The following is a 17,420-nucleotide window of genomic DNA, read 5'->3' as shown; positions in this document are numbered from 1 at the left end:
GGGGGGGTTGGGGGTTTTGGGGGGTTAATTTAGGTGTTTCATATATTGTGTTAGCTAGCTAATTATTTAATAGAGAGAAGTGTCCTCTCTTATGTTCGTGCTTGGTCGACGCTACGTACTATACATAGAGAGGCCCTCGACACGCTAGCTAGTAAGAAAATGAAGGGAACCATTAAGTACAAAAGTTCGTCATGCATACCGAGAGAAGTGATCGATCGACCTCTCCTTCTCCAAGAGATTGGTCGAACAACAAGTTTTCGTATTATCTATCCGACGCTACTGGCTACATACATATACAATATGTAAGATCTCTTAATTACAATCCCCTAGCAATTGAAATCAACTTGCACATGGTATTCTCCGGCTTTATTGATGACGTGGTCAAGAAAGAATCCCGCCAATTCTTCTTGAATTGCTTTCATGCGATCTGGTTCTAGGAGTTCATTCCGCATCTGCCACGTCTAATTTGAAGAAGGGGGTTAATTAATACATATATATGAATGAAACTCAACAGAAATAATGGTGTAATAAAATGAAATTGTGAATATTATTGCTTACGCACTTCATATTGTCTTTTAGAGTAGCCCCGCTTATTTTTCAAAGTCGCGTTGTGGATGAACTCGCACACGTAGTATCCACAGAAATCATTCCCTTGTTCCTGCCACAAGCACTTTACGAGAAATAGAGGTCAATCAAACTGATAATGAAGCATTATAATTAAATGGCATCGATGAAAGTATAGCTATAGAAACAACGGGAGATGCGCGCAACTAGCTAGCCAGTAGTACTTACTTTCGGGTATGTATATCGCAGCTCCTTCGGCAGTCTCGAAGCTTCTGCGGTGAACTGTTTCCAAACCCTGCAAGACAAAAAAAATAATTATTATTACTTGAGATATCAGGAAATGAAGAAAAAGTTGCCGATGTCGTGCGATAATGATCGATTGAACTTACTTGTTGAGCAATTCAGTCATTTCCGCATAGGTTTCGGGATCTTTTCGTCTTGAGTCTAAGACGGTTACTAGTCCCCGCTCAAGCTTAATCTCCAGAAGAACATAGTGGTACCTGCGCACGCATGCATAGCTCATTAATTACATTACTATAATCTCGCTCAAGTAATAAGGGAAACCGAATATGCACACGACAGTAACACTCACTCGCCGTTGTAAGGAAAGAGTATGGTATCTTTGTTTTGATTTTTGATCAATGATTGTAGCAAGTTGTCCTCGGCCTCTTTGACGTGCTTTTTAACCAGAAATTCATCTATGATATTTGTGTTAATGAACCCAATATCATAAATTTCTTGTTTTTTGCACTCGACGATCTTCAATCTGCATAATATATTGATGATAATTAATTATAAATACATGCAATGAAAGAGCCGAGCTATATATAGAGACTTAATGACAGAAATAGTACTTACAGGCAGTAGCAAAAGACCGTTAATTTATCGAGGGCCTTTTGATTGAAGAACACGAAGAACTCCTCAAATGGAACACACAACAGATCACTTGCAACGAGGTCGTGCTCCTCTTTAATGTTCAGATACAAACTGTTGGTGCCACCAGACTCTCTGCAGGTTTTCATGTACCAATTATGGAATCTTCGCATCATCGTTGTTAGAGATTTTTCATCTTTGACGAGAGGCTTCCCATACTCGTATCTGTGTTCGTCCACCTCCATGAAATCAGGAAGTTGATCGTCAGGCAGGTAATCTTGTAGATTGCCATAACCGGCCATCATCCCCGGAGCATTAGCGACGATGTTGCCGCTAGACACATTGAGCGGGGGGCACGATTGGTTTGCTTGTTCGCCGAGCTGGTCATTTTTTGCAGCTGCTCGTTCTCTTGACCTTTGATGTCTGACAATACTTCCTGGCCGCTCCGCTTGGAGATATGTCTGTTCAGTAATGCACTCATAGTTGGTTCTCGGCGGAGACTTTGCCGGTTTCCTCAGGGCATCGAGAGTGCGCTTTGCTTTCACCGGATCTACCTTCTCCTCCGGAGGTGGATGTCTCTTTGCTTTCACCCCTTCAAAGAACTCCTTCACGTGGGTCCGCACGATCGTCGCGTTTTCCTCCTCGGTCCTCTCGTATGGTAACTTCTCTAGAGGCTTGAAAGGTGGACCGTATCTGTATTGCCACCCGCCTCTGGTTGTGCTGCTAGACGCTGGAGCAGACGGAGCGGCTGCGGCGTCTGTCTTCTTTCGTGCTTGCTTATGAGGCGGAGGAAAAGGACTACGACGCGCCGGAGCAGCCGGGGTGGCGGCGGGTCTCTTCCGCCCTTGCTGGCGAGGCGGAGAAGGAGGAGGCTGTTGGCTGCTCGGGAGTGCCGGCGCAGGTGGAGAAGGAGGCGGAGTGCCGCCACGCGCCGAAGAAGGAGGCGGAGTGCCGCCACGCGTGCCCTGATCGTCACTCGCCGGAGGAGGAGGGGGTGGAGGAGGCGGAGTGCCCTGACTCACCGGAGGAGGAGGAGGAGGCGGAGGCGTCCAGTTCAGAAGGTTGATGAGCTCCTTCCGCCATAGGCATGGAGTCTTCAGAGCAGAACCCAGCCTAGTCTCCCTTCACCGGTAGGGTGGTCAAGCAGGAGGTCCTCAAATCCCTCCCTTATTTCATCCACCATCACCCCTAGCATATCCTTCTGGAATCGGCCGGCAGTGATAAGTTGCGCCGGGTCCAGTAGGATAAATAGAGCCAACAGCCACCTTGACCTTCAAATTCATCCATCGCGTCATAATGTGGCAATTTTGAGACTCCGTGATAGCATCCACGGGATAGCCGGCAGGAGCCATCAAGACATGCTCCGGCTGAAGCAGCTCGGTGGAAGCCACGCTGCTTCTCCGCTGAGATGGCGGGGTAGCTTCGGGGGAAGCTTCGGCAGGTCGTTTGCTGTGATTTGCTGCTTCTCGTTCCTCTTCTCGTTCCTCTAGCCCCATTACCCTTTCGTGCAGCGCCTGCAGTTAGCCCTGCTCCAGTTTCTTCCTCCTCTCGTGCATTTTGTAACCCCCTGCGTCCGGAAAACCAACCTTCCACGGAATGGAGCCTGGCGTGCCTCATGTCCGTCCAGGGTGCTCAGGATTCCCGAGGGCCATTGTGAGCTTGTCCTTCTCCCTGTCTGGAACGAACGTCCCACGCTGCGCTGCATTGATATAGTGCCGAAGCTTCTTGACTGGTATTTTCAGTTGCTCGTCCGTCCAATGGCACTTCCCTGATACAGGGTCCAAGGTTCCACCAGCCCCGAAGAACCAAGTCCGGCAATGTTCTGGCCAGTTCATTGTCTCTGGTTCGATCCCTTTTTCAAGCAGATCATTCTCAGCCTTGGACCACTTAGGTCGGGCTTTGAGGTAGCCACCTGACCCCGTGCGATGATGAAGCTTCTTCTTCGCAGCATTTTGCTTGTTTGTCGCTGACATCTTTTTACTCTTTTCCGATGTATTGTGGGCCACAAATGTAGGCCAGTGATCTTTGATCTTCTCATATTTGCCGATGAATTCTGGTGTCTTTTCTTTGTCGACAAACTTGTTCAGCTCTTTCCTCCACCTCCTGAATAGGGTTGCCATCTTATTAAGAGCACAAGACTTTATTAATTGCTCTTTAACTGGCTTCTTCGGATCCTCCTCTAGCGTAGGGTGAAATTTGCCTTTAGCTGAGTCCAAAGATCTTCTTTCTGCATATCATTGACATAAGACACCTCAGGGTCTTCCTCCTTAGGCTTATGCCATTGCTGGATGCTGATTGGGATCTTGTCCCTAACAAGAACCCCGCACTGAGCAGAAAATGCGTTCTTTGTCCGGATGGGTTCAATCGGTTCGCCGTCGGGCGCGATTTCTCTGATCTAAAACCTTTCATCCGAGCTCAACTTTTTCTTCGGGCCTCATCTCCTTACCGAAGTTGTGCTCGATCCGGAGGGCTAGAAATTAAAAGGAAGAAAGACGAGAGTAATTAATATGTGTACATATACCAAAACAATGGATGCATCAATTAACTAGTCAGCACGGGCTTAACTAATATATATATACCTGGCCGGACTCGGTTCGATCACCGGAGCAGTCAGCACGGTCTCCTTCTTGTGCCTCCATTGTGTCACCGGAGCCATCATGAACATAGCCCTCTTCTTGTACCGACATTAATGGGCCGAAGCCATCATGAACATAGCCCTCTTCTTCACCCAGTCCTTCCTGACCATCGGCGTCGTTGAGAAATGACGCAAGTTCATCACTTCCTTGTGCGATTATGTCCCCCAACATTGCTTATGTTGCTTCGTCTCGGGAGTGCTCCATAGTTTCTGCAAATATTTACAACATGTTATTTATTATTCAAACATGGTATAGATGGATATATATTAGTGGCAAATGTAGAACTAGCTAGCTAATCACAATAAGGAATCATGTTAGTGGCCTCGATGCTGCTTCTCTAGGGTTTGGGGTGGCCTCGACACAATGCTTCAAGGGTTTGGGGTGGCCTCGACGACAACGCTCTTTTAACTTGGTAAATTTGGGTGGCCTCGAGAGAGTTAATTTGTCGAGTAGGGGCGTGGCGGGAGGGGGTAGGAGACGACCAACATCGTTTTCTCTCTAGTGTTTGGGTATCCTCGAGAGTTTTGGTCGAGCGAGAGGGCCGAGGGGGGTGCTGCCATGGTATAAGTTATCACGGTCGAGAGGGGGTATATATATTGACCGCCCCTCATGTCGAAGTTATCTCGAGGGGGTTATATCGACAACGACACGACATACATATACATGGGAAAATAATGTTATCGGGGAGGGGGTATCGGTACCCCCCCTCGTGTTGAAGTTTCTTCTTTTTCTCCACTATTCCTTTTATTCTTCTTCTTCTTCTCTTCTTTTTCTTCTTCTCCCTCGAGAAAGGAAAATAAGGAAAAGGAAGAAAAGAGGAAGAAGGAAGAAGGAAGAAGAAGAAGAAGAATAAAAAAAAGAGGAGAAGAAGAAAAAATAGAAAAAAATTCTATTTTTTCTTCTTCTCCTCTATTCCTTTCTTCTTTTCCTCTTCTTATTTTCCTTTTTCCTATCATTCTTTTTCTTCTTCTTCTTCCTTCTTCCTTCTTCCTTCTTCCTCTTTTCTTCCTTTTCCTTATTTTCCTTTCTCCTCTACACTAACCTAAAATCACCAAGAAATCTATGAACAGAAAAAATCCTAACTTTTCTAAAAATATATCTTTTGCATATATATATATATATATATATATATATATATGAAAACATTAATACACATATGAACAAAAAATACATATATGAACAAAAACATGCTCTGAACAATTTTTTATACATTTTGAACATCTACATACACATAGCCACATACATACACATATACATTATATATATATATATATATGAACAAAAAAATTAAACTAATAAAAATGAAAAAATCAGAGCCGGGGCGGCGCGGCGGCTCACAGCGGGGGCAGCTAGCGATGACGATGGCGACGGTGGGGGCGGCGAGGGCACCGGCGCGCAGGGGCGGGACGGGGCAGGGGCTCGGGGCAGCACGCGGTGACGGGGACGACGGTCTCGGGCGGCACACGGCGACAGGGACGAGGGTGGGCTCGGGGAGGCATGCGGCGACAGGGACGAGGACGGCGGGCTCGGGGAGGCCGGCGACGAGGACGGCACGGGGCCGGGGAGGCTGGCGACAAGGACGGCGCGTGGTCGGGAAGGCCGGCGACTAGGACGGCGCGGGCTCGGGGAGGCCGGCGACGAGGACGGCGCGGGCTCGGGGAGGCGACGGCCTTGGCGGCAGCGGTGGCGACGGCGAGGTGGAGCAGCCTGGCGGCGTCGAGGAGGTCGGCGTCGTCGGGGGCAACTGGTGATGAAATTCTGGATTTTTGCAAAGTGTTTGCTTATATAGCAAAGCTTTTGGTCCCGGTTGGTGGCCAACCGGGACTAATGCACCCTTTAGTCCCGGTTGGTGCCACCAACTGGGACCAAAGGCCAGTTTTCGGCAGCCCAAAGGGCGGGAAGCGGCGGCCTTTGGTCCCGGTTGGTGGCACCAACAGGGACTAAAGAGTGGGCATTGGTCCCGGTTGGTGCCACGAACCGGTACCAATGCCCCCCTTTAGTCCCGGTTGATGCCCCCAACCGGGACCAAAGGCCCCTGTGATGCCCGTGTCGTGGCCAAAGTTTAGTCCCACCTCGCTAGTTGAGAGGGCTCGAGAGTGGTTTATAAGCGCTGCTGCACCCACCCTCTCGAGCTCCTCTCAACTGCAGGCTTTCGGGCCTAATCTCACACTTTGCTGCTGTGGGCTTATTGGGCCTTCTGCGGGTCTGAATCCTGGCCCAGGTTGGGTTTCTAGTCGTATTCAGGTCGTGGTGGCCCAATAGGTGGCAGTTTTTTTAGTTTTTTTTTCAGTTTTTTTGTTTTGTTTTCTGCATTATTTATTTTCTTTTGTTTTTTGCTTTATTTTTTAATTCTTTTTTGCTTTTATTTTAGAAAAATTATAAACTTTCTGTTAGTGCCATTAGTTTTAAAATTTGAAAACACTTTTTTTGTTTTTTGTTTTCTTTGTTGCTTTATTTATTTTGTTTTGTTTCTACTTACAACAAAATACTTATTGTTGCTATTTTTATTTTGTTTCCAGTTTTTTGTGTTGTTTTTTGCATTATTTATTTTCTTTTGGTTTTTGCTTTATTTTTAATTCTTTTTGCTTTTAGGTCAGCAAAATTATAAATTTTCTGTTAGTGCCATTAGTTTTAGAAAATTATAAACTTTCTGTTGAGAGTGTTCTTGGTAAGAAAATAGTTGGCAAGGAGCGAAACGGGATTAATGGTATTACGAGGGCCGAACCATAAGACATTAAAGCATTTCAAATGAACTCTGAAAAATTTGAAAGTTGGCATGGTATCATAACACTACTAGGGAAAACCCTAGTAGTAGCGCAGGTTTTGAGGCTATCAGCAGCGCGGGCACCCGCGCTACCAATAAGGCGCTACAGCTAACTGTTAGTAGTAGCACTATCTGCGCCTGCGCTACTACTATTGACTATATCAGCAGCGCGTTTCCCGAACACGCTGCTACTAGTTAGCTGTAGCGATTTCCTGAGTCCGCGCTACTGTTATATCTTTCACCATTTCCCCGCTCCAGCTTCAATAAGCTGCAATTTCCAAATACTAGGTACTACTAGATATCAATTTCATAAAGCATTATAGGTACTAGGTAGTACTCCCTCGGTTCCAAATTACTCGTCGTGGTTTTAGTTCAAATTGGAACTAAAACCACGACGAGTAATTTGGAACCGAGGGAGTACTAGATAACAATTTCATATATACTCAACATGCATCCTCAAGCAGTACAAGGTGACATCGACGACGATCATCATATTTAGTTCTAGATGATATCGACGATGATCATCATATGTAGTTCTACATGATATCGACGACGATCATCATATGTAGTTCTAGATGATATAGCCACACATACATATGTAGTTCTAGATGATATCGACGACGATCATCCTCCTCAAGCCTGGGCGGTGGGTGTTCCTGATAGTAATTAGGATGACCTGTCCAACACGAAGATTCTTGCCAATGAGGAATCTCTTCCACCCAACCGAGTTTAAGTGTGTGCGACCGTCTGTGTCCATGCGGTAAGTACAGGTGGTGACGGAGCCCCTTGCGGTAAGGCGTAGTCCAGCTGAGCCTTCTTCATCAGGCTCGATACCACAACTCACAGATAGGTTCTTTGGCAATTTCTGAATAAGAAAAACATATCAATTAATAAATAGCCTCACACATACTCTTGCAAATATATTTCTATTAAGTCTAGATTCCACACAACATATCATTGGACTCTACACTAAGCATATCATCGGATAATTTGCATTTGTAAGTATAACATACCGTATCATGTCGATCAACCATGGTACTTGTCAGGCGGGTCACGAATGGCACCCCGACAAAGTCAGCACGTGGTGGAATTATGTCCCATAGGTTGCACACCTCCTCCTCGCTCAGCCTCATTCTTTGAGCTACGATGGCTTCATGAAGTGGGTTCTCATCATCTTCATCGAGTGGGTCCTCATTATCTTCATCATCTTCTTCATCTGCATCATCTTCGTCATCTTCATCATCTTCGTCATCTTCATCATCTTCCACCAGGTTGAGATAAATGACAGCCAGCTTGGGTCTTTCTGCTCTGAAGGAGAAGCTGATCAACTCACCACCAGTAAGACGCATGCGGGCGAGGAAACGGGCCCATCCATCTCCTCCAATCTGCGACATATTGCATCCTTTCTCGACCTCCATAGTGTACGGCCCCCAGGAGCCTCAAATGTCATAGTGTCTCCTGTCAGCTTGTTGAATGTCAACCTCACATTGCATGGGACGGTCTGTGTAAGAAAAGAAAAATGACACAATGCAGTAATGCCAACACTAAAAATAAAATATTTGTTACATTTCATCTAATTTCTTACCGTCGCATGACGAAAACTCGGCTGGAAGTAGATGCCAAACAGCTTGCCAGTTGCAAGGCTGCTGGCGCACCTTGACTTGCACAGTCGACATAGTGGTGGTGGTGGCGGCGCCATTTTCCTAAAGCAATATGAGCAAAGGATTAATGATTCACTTCACAGGAAACAAAAACAGTAGCATGTGATATTTTCCTAAAGCAATATGAGCAAAGCATCCTAAATCAACTAAATCAACTAGCATACTAAATCCAGTAGCATACTAAATCAACTAAATCAAAATGTTCTAAATCAACTAAATCAACTAGCCTACTAAATCAACTAAATCAACTAGCCTACTAAATCAACTAGCCTACTAAATCAACTAAATCAACCAGCCTACTAAATCAACTAAATCAACTAGCTTACTAAATCAACTGAATCATATCAACTAAATCAGAATGTTGCATATGAACTAGCCTACTAAATCAAAATGTAGCAGGGAGGAGGGAGAAGGAGGGGCGACTCGAGGAGGGAGAAGAGAGTAGGACGGAGGAGGAAGGCAGAGCGAGGGGCTGGCCGGTGGCGAGTGGGGGAGAATGGAGGAGGAAGGCGGAGCGAGGAGGGGCTGGCCGGCAGCAAGTGGAGAGAGAATGGAGGAGGAAGGCGGAGCGAGGAGGGGTCGGCCAGCGGCCAGTGGAGGAAGGACGGAGGAGGAGGCCGGTACCGAGTCCAGCGAGGAGGATGAGGTGACGGCGACGCAGATCGGAGGAGGGGCGACGAGGGGGAGATCGAGTGTGTGTGAGAGTGTGATCTGGATCGGATAGGTGGGGGGAGATGGAATGGCTTAGCAGTAGCGCGCTATAGCAAAGTGCACTACTGCTAAACGACCTATCAGTAGCGCCTTTGGCGGAGAACGCGCTACTGCTATGTTAGACATAGACATAAAAAAATACATTGATCATCAATTGTCTTTTTGTGTACAATCTGATTTGTCAATAGGAATCCTCGACGTTTGGTTTAGGAACAGGCGAGGATTCCTATTGCGGCCACAGATCCTACACATAGAGTTCAATGAAGACCAAGTGCTTGTGAAAGTTGTAGAAGTAACATATTTAAGGTGGTACAAACTCTCTTCACGGAGCAAGGTGGGACTAAATTTTTGTAGTAACCTTAGTAGTAGCGATTATTACGTAAATGCGCTGCTGCTACGATCTGTAGCAGTAGCGCCCTTTGTTCCAACGCGATGCTGCTATAATTGGCCTCGCGGCGGCGTCGTGGGAATTTTAGCAGTAGCGCGTCCTGGTGTGTGCGCGCCACTGATAAACTTGTACCAGCAGCGAGGTTTTAAAGTGAGCGCTACTGCTAAGTAGCAGCAGCGCCTGATTTTAAAGCGCGCTGCTGGTAAGATTCTGTGTATAGACTTTTCCCTAGTAGTGTAAATTCACCCACATAGCATGTGCATGTACAAAACGGACAATGGTATCGTACTCGTCTGTTACAAAGTTGGCATGGTATCATCATAATAGTTGCGGGAGAAAGTCTTCACTTTTTCTTCGCTTGTATCATTTGCTTATTGCGCCGTAACCATGGATAATCTTCATCGTTTATCAGGATGCTGGGGTCAGCCTTGACTTTGAAGGGAGGAATTTCATGAAACTTTTCATAATCTTCAGATATGTCTGTCTTGCCCTCTACTCTCACGATGTCCCTTTTTCCTGAAAGAACTATGTGGCGCTTTGGCTCATCGTATGATGTATTCGCTTCCTTATCTTTTCTTTTTCTCGGTCTGGTAGACATGTCCTTCACATAGATAACCTGTGCCACATCATTGGCTAGGACGAACGGTTCGTCAGTGTACCCAAGATTTTTCAGATCCACTGTTGTCATTCCGTACTGTGGGTCTACCTGTACCCCGCCTCCTGACAGATTGACCCATTTGCACTTAAACAAAGGGACCTTAAAATCATGTCCGTAGTCAAGTTCCCATATGTCCACTATGTAACCATAATATGTGTCCTTTCCCCTCTCGGTTGTTGCATCAAAGCGGACACCGCTGTTTTGGTTGGTGCTCTTTTGATCTTGGTCAATCGTGTAAAATGTAATTCCCATTTATCTCGTATCCTTTCCAAATCAATACAGTCAAAGATGGTCCCCCTAGACAACAAGTACAGCTCATCACAAATAGTGTTGTCACCTCTGAGACGTGTTTCCAACCAACTGCTGAAAGTCCTGATGTGTTCACATGTAATCCAGTCGTCGCACTGCTCCGGGTGTTTGGAGCGCAGACTGTTCCTGTGTTCATCGACATACGGGGTCACCAAGGTAGAGTTCTGTAGAACTGTGTAGTGTGCTTGAGACCAAGAATATCCATCCCTGCATATTATTGAGTTCCTTCCAGGCGTGCCTTTTCCAGTCAGTCTCCCCTCATACCGCGATTTAGGGAGACCTATCTTCTTAAGGCCAGGAATGAAGTCAACACAAAACCCGATGACATCCTCTGTTTGATGGCCCATGGAGATGCTTCCTTCTGGCCTAACACGGTTACGGACATATTTCTTTAGGACTCCCATGAACCTTTCAAAGGGGTACATATTGTGTAGAAATACAGGGCCCGGAATGACAATCTCGTCAACTAGATGAAATAGGACGTGCGTCATGATATTGAAGAAGGATGGTGGGAACACCAGCTCGAAACTGATAAGACATTGCACCACATCACTCCTTAGCCTTGGTATGATTTCTGGATCGATCACCTTCTGAGAGATTGCATTAAGGAATGCACATAGCTTCACAATGGCTAATCGGACGTTTTCCAGTAGAAGCCCCCTCAATGCAACCGGAAGCAGTTGTGTCATAATCACGTGGCAGTCATGAGACTTTAGGTTCTGAAACTTTTTCTCTGCCATATTTATTATTCCTTTTATATTCGACGAGAAGCCAGTCGGGACCTTCATACTAAGCAGGCATTCAAAGAAGATTTCCGTCTCTTCTTTGGTAAGAGCATAGCTCGCAGGACCTTCATACTGCTTTGGAGGCATGCCGTCTTTTTCGTGCAAATGTTGCAGGTCCTCCCGTGCCTCAGCTGTATCTTTTCTCTTCCCATACACGCCCAAGAAGCCTAGCAGGTTCATGCAAAGGTTCTTCGTCACGTACATCACGTCGATCGAAGAGCGTACCTCTAGGTCTTTCCAGTAGGGTAGGTCCCAAAATATAGATTTCTTCTTCCACATGGGTGCGTGTCCCCCAGCGTCACTCGGAACAGCTAGTCCGCCGGGACCCTTTCCAAAGATTACGTGTAAATCATTGACCATAGCAATTACGTGATCACCGGTACGCATGGCGGGCTTCTTCCGGTGATCTGCCTCGCCTTTGAAATGCTTGCTTTTCTTTTGACATTGATGGTTGGTCGGAAGAAATCGACGATGGCCCAGGTACACATTCTTCCTACAGCTTCCCAGGTATATACTATCGGTGTCAAGTAAACAGTGCGTGCATGCCTGGTATCCCTTGTTTGTCTGTCCTGAAAGGTTACTGAGAGCGGGCCAATCGTTGATGGTCATGAACAACAACGCCTTTAGGTCAAATTCCTCCTGTTTGTGCTCATCCCACGTACGTACACCGTTTCCATTCCACAGCTGTAAAAGTTCTTCAACTAATGGCCTTAGGTACACATCAATGTCGTTGCCGTTTTGCTTAGGGCCTTGGATGAGAACTGGCATCATAATGAACTTCCGCTTCATGCATATCCAAGGAGGAAGGTTATACATACATAGAGTCACGGGCCAGGTGCTGTGATTGCTGCTCTGCTCCCCGAAAGGGTTAATGCCATCCGCGCTTAAAGCAAACCATACGTTCCTTGGGTCACTTACAAACTCATCCCAGTACTTTCTCTCGATTTTTCTCCACTGCGACCCGTCAGCGGGTGCTCTCAACTTCCCGTCTTTCTTACGGTCCTCACTGTGCCATCGCATCAATGTGGCATGCTCTCCGTTTCTGAACAGATGTTTCAACCGTGGTATTATAGGAGCATACCACATCACCTTCGCAGGAACCCTCTTCCTGGGGGGCTCGCCGTCAATATCACCAGGGTCATCTCGTCTGATCTTATACCGTAATGCACCGCATACCGGGCATGCGTTCAGATCCTTGTAAGCACCGCGGTAGAGGATGCAGTCATTAGGGCATGCATGTATCTTATGCACCTCCAATCCTAGAGGGCATACGACCTTCTTTGCTGCGTATGTACTGTCGGGCAATTCGTTATCCTTTGGAAGCTTCTTCTTCAATATTTTCAGTAGCTTCTCAAATCCTTTGTCAGGCACAACATTCTCTGCCTTCCATTGCAGCAATTCCAGTACGACACCGAGCTTTGTGTTGTCATCTTTGCAATTGGGGTACAACCATTTTTTGTGGTCCTCTAACATGCGATCGAACTTCAGCTTCTCCTTTTGACTTTCGCATTGCGTCCTTGCATCGACAATGACCCGACGGAGATCATCATTATTGGGCACATCGTCTGGTTCCTCTTGATCTTCAGCAGCTTCGCCCGTTGCAGCATCATCGTGCATATCGTCTGGTTCCTCTTGATCTTTAGTAGCATCACCGTATTTAGGGGGCACATAGTTGTCATCGTACTCTTCTTCTTCGTCGTCTTTCATCATAACCCCTATTTCTCCGTGCCTCGTCCAAACATTATAGTGTGGCATGAAACCCTTGTAAAGCAGGTAGGTGTGAAGGATTTTCCGGTCAGAGTAAGACTTCGTATTCCCACATATAGGGCATGGACAACACATAAAACCATTCTGCTTGTTTGCCTCAGCCACTTCGAGAAAATCATGCACGCCCTTAATGTACTCGGAGGTGTGTCTTGAACCGTACATCCATTGCCGGTTCATCTGCGTGCATTACAGAACATCATGAATAGATAATTAAGTGACCAAATTAATAGAAGTTCATCATCACATTAAAACCAAAGTACATACATAGTTCTCATCTAACAACATAAAGCTCTGCAGAGCATCTAAATTAATTAAACCATACATTGAAACTATGTAAAACATTTCAATGTGAAAACAAATGCGATCATAATCGCAACCAATGTAACAACTGATCCAACGACATAATGATACCAAGCCTCGGTATGAATGGCATATTTTCTAATCTTTCTAATCTTCAAGCGCATTGCATCCATCTTGATCTTGTGATCATCGACGACATCTGCAACATGCAACTCAAATATCATCTTCTCCTCCTCAATTTTTCTTATTTTTTCCTTCAACAAATTGTTTTCTTCTTGAAGTAAATTTAACCTCTCAACAATAGGGTCGGTTGGAATTTCCGGTTCCACAACCTCCTAGATAAATAAAATCTATGTCACGTTGTCGGCATAGTTGTCATAAAAAATAAATGAACCAATAGTTATGAAAAGATAATATATACCACATCCGAATCATAGACAGGACGAGGGCCGACGGGACGGATACCAAAACCATCGCACTATATAAGATGCAATAATAAAAGTAAGAAAATTATACAAGTATCTATCTACATAAACATACAAGTAAGAATTTTTTTCCTTTCAGAAAGAAGATAAGAACAAGAGGCTCACCACGGTGGTGCCGGCGACAAGATCGGCGCGGGCGATCGACGGCGGTGAAGACGGGGACGGGACGGGACGGACCGCTAAACCTAGAGAAATATTGAGGAAAATGGAGCTTGAAGAGGAGAAAGCCTAAGTAGTGTGGCTCGGGCATTCCATCGAACACCTCGTGTGCATAGGAGGTGAGCTAGAGCACCACAAAGCTCTCCCCTCGCCGGCCAGGAAAAACAGAGCATTGGGAGTGCTCTGCTCGCGGGCGAGGGGTATATATAGGCAACTTATTGGTCCCGGTTCGTCCCACGAACCGGGACTAAAGGGCAGCCTTTGGTCCCGGTTCATGCCACTAACCGGAACCAATGGTGGTGGGCCAGGAGCGAGGCCCGTTGGTCCCGGTTCGTCCCACCAACCGGGACCAAAAGGTCCAGACGAACCGGGACCAATGGCCCACGTGACCCGGCCGGCTCCTGGGGCTCATGAACCGGGTCAAATGCTCCCATTGGTCCCGGTTCTGGATTGAACCGGGACTAATGGGCTGACCTGGCCTGGACCATTGCCCCCTTTTCTACTAGTGATGGAGGAAGAACCACTCTTCTTCGAGCTGCCTCCAAACATTATGGAGTGCAAAGAGGCGATGACGACTATGCCCGAGTGTGTTTTGCCGCTCTAACTAGCCTCTAAATTGACGGTTATTATGGATGGAAGGGCATAGGACGACTCAATTAGAGTTGCTCTAAGGATAGTAGGCAACATCCCTTTTATGACCATCAGTGTTGGGTAGTGTTTCTGCATGCGACTACAAAGGGAGTCTTATAAAACAATGTCACGGACTACATGCATGAAGAAAACAACGTAAATCGCCTCAAAATTTATAAAGCGCCCTTCTTCTTTCTCTTACTTCCTCACCCTCAGCGAGCCAGCCTTATCCAAACCACCTGCCACCCACGGCCGATGGGCACTGTCGCCCTAGCCATCCAGATAATCCCCATCCATCCTTCTCCTGCGTTGGCGGCCACCCCACACCCCCAAACCGTCAAGCCTTCACCTTGACTCCACATGCGACATCATGGCCAGCCATGGCATCGTCGACTTCGACTCTTTCCTAGTGAGCGATTGTCAGGGACGCCACAAACCTCCCAATCTCAACATGAGTGTGGTTAGAATTTGTTTTCAGGCAATTACTCCCTTCGTCTCAAAATGCAGTGCGTATATCTTTTTTTGTTAAGTCAAACCTGACAAATTTTCACCAAGTTTTTGGAGAAAAACATTCACATCTAGAATGTCAAGCATATATCATTAGATTTATTATGAGAAGTAGTTTCATATTTTACCTATTTGGTATTGTATATAAATAATTTTCTCTATAAATTTCGTCAAAAGTTTCTAAAATTTGACTTTAAAAAAAAATACGCACTACGTTACGAAATAGAGGGAGTATCAAATAGCAATGGCGAGAGAAAAAAACATAGACAGGACGAGGGCCTCAAAAAAAATGAGGCGAAGACTGGGTCCCTTTCTTCGACCCCTCTCTCATTGGTTCCCGGCCGGCGGGTCCCACCCACCGATCATCCGACTCAGCACTCAGAGCCCGATTTGGTTGCCGTCCACCCTGGCGCGCTCGCACGGCCAACCATCTTCATCGCGCGCACCCGCTATAAAAACCCGAACCCCGCCGCTCCAAACACTCCAGTCTCTCGGAGCCTCGCAACCCACCGTATCTCGCTGCTTCTTCGCCGAGCCGATCACGAGTAGCAACTAGTTGAGATCAAGCCGCCGCCGCCGTCTTCTTCTTCGTCTCCGACAGGAGTTTAAGCCGCCGTCCTCGTCTTGTTCTTCCTCGTCTTCATCAGGAGGAGCGGCCGGAAACCTCGGGAAGAGCTGGCCAACCTGGATCAGCTGGAGGGCGGCGCCGCCTCCCTGCGCGGGCACGAGACCGAGGAGCAGCGCAACAAGTTCCTCGTGCTCCGCCTCTACGAGGCGCTCAACGGCCGCGACCACGCCGCCGTGCACTCCCTCCTCGCCCCCGACCTCGAGTGGTGGTTCCATGGCCCGCCCGCGCACCAGCACATGATGCGCCTCCTCACCGGCTCCAGCTCCTCCTTCCGCTTCGAGCCGCGCTCCGTGGACGCCTTCGGCTCCACCGTCATCGCCGAGGGCGTCTCGGCCGCCGGCGAGGACACCAAGGCGGCCTACTGGGTGCACGCCTGGACCGTGGGGGGCGATGGGGTGATCACCCAGCTCCGCGAGTACTTCAACACCGACCTCACGGTCACGCGCCTCGCCGCCGCCGCCGCGTCCAAGTGCGTCTGGCAGAGCCGCCGCCCCGACCGCGCCCGCAACTCCCTCCCGGGCCTCGTCCTCGCCCTCTAACTGCTGAAAGCAATGTACTCCTGCTATGTAGTACTAGGTCTTTTATTGTGGGATTACTTACCACATTTCCGCACGCCTCGTGGACAGAATGATGAATTGGTAAAGTCCCTCTGTGTGTCATCACGCAATGCCACAAGTGAAGGGTGATAAAAGTCGGCACACTTGCAAGTTTTCAACGATTTCCAAATTTCTAGATGAAGCGCAAAACCTTCCGTCCGGGTTTTCATTGTCCTATAGACTATAGCTATAATAAGACAGCGCGACCCACTAGTGCATGATGTGTGTGTATTTATGCCGATTTCATATGGCTGATCGAAAGCACTCATCGTTTTGCTTTTGCCTCCACCATGGACACAGATTCATCACGAAATGTCAGATGAGCCAAAGCAAAAGGAAGGTAGTGGAGTCCCAATGTCGTCGAGTCGTCACGTCGTGGTACCGGTAGGAGAGTGAAGCTGATACCCTGACATGATCTTGGATTCCACCGATAATATGTATCACTTGTCATTTCAGCAAATTCAGTGGAATGCAGCGCGAGTGCTGGTAGATAACATAGGGGAATTGTTTGGATTTTGAGGTTTAAGACAAGACTGCAAGACACAGGAGAGATGTGAGCGATTCACCAGCCTCAGGGCAATGAGTTTGGATCATTTGTGGGAAATGTCTTTTGGGAACAAAATTGTTCAAATAATTTGATGGAAACACAAAAATATCAGTACATGCTGAAATTAATTAAAAAAATCGAAATTCACTAAACATGATTTCTGTGATGTGACCCAAGCAAGCTAAGCCAGCACTGACAAAACCGGGTACGTATATAGATGATGTGATATGGTAATGGGATTGTGACCTGATTTTGGTTGGTTATGATAAATGTATCCAAGGCAGCAAGGCTCAACGTCAAGCGATTAAAGATGTTTGCAAGACGGTTTATGCTTCCAAAGAGTATAGTCCATCTCTAACTTAATGTAAGATGTTTTTGCGGTTAAGTTACAGAGGTCTTATATACAGTCGAAACGACACCACAAATGTGTACTTACTACTAGATCGGGCCAT

The 17,420-nt window shown here is 47.0% G+C and overlaps 1 protein-coding gene across 1 annotated transcript; it reads left to right on the top strand.

Moving 5' to 3' along the window:
• Positions 1–15,685: 15,685 nt before the first annotated feature.
• On the top strand, positions 15,686–16,709 carry LOC119362279 (wound-induced protein 1-like). The gene has a single exon (XM_037627477.1). The coding sequence runs from the start codon at positions 16,062–16,064 to the stop codon at positions 16,362–16,364; it is 303 nt and encodes a 100-aa protein (XP_037483374.1). The 5' UTR covers positions 15,686–16,061; the 3' UTR covers positions 16,365–16,709.
• Positions 16,710–17,420: the final 711 nt, after the last annotated feature.

The sequence above is a fragment of the Triticum dicoccoides genome, chromosome 2B (assembly GCF_002162155.2).
Source record: "Triticum dicoccoides isolate Atlit2015 ecotype Zavitan chromosome 2B, WEW_v2.0, whole genome shotgun sequence".
Lineage (NCBI taxonomy): Eukaryota > Viridiplantae > Streptophyta > Magnoliopsida > Poales > Poaceae > Triticum > Triticum dicoccoides.
Note: the sequence above shows the minus strand (reverse complement) of the source record. Positions and strands in the feature narration are given on the sequence as shown.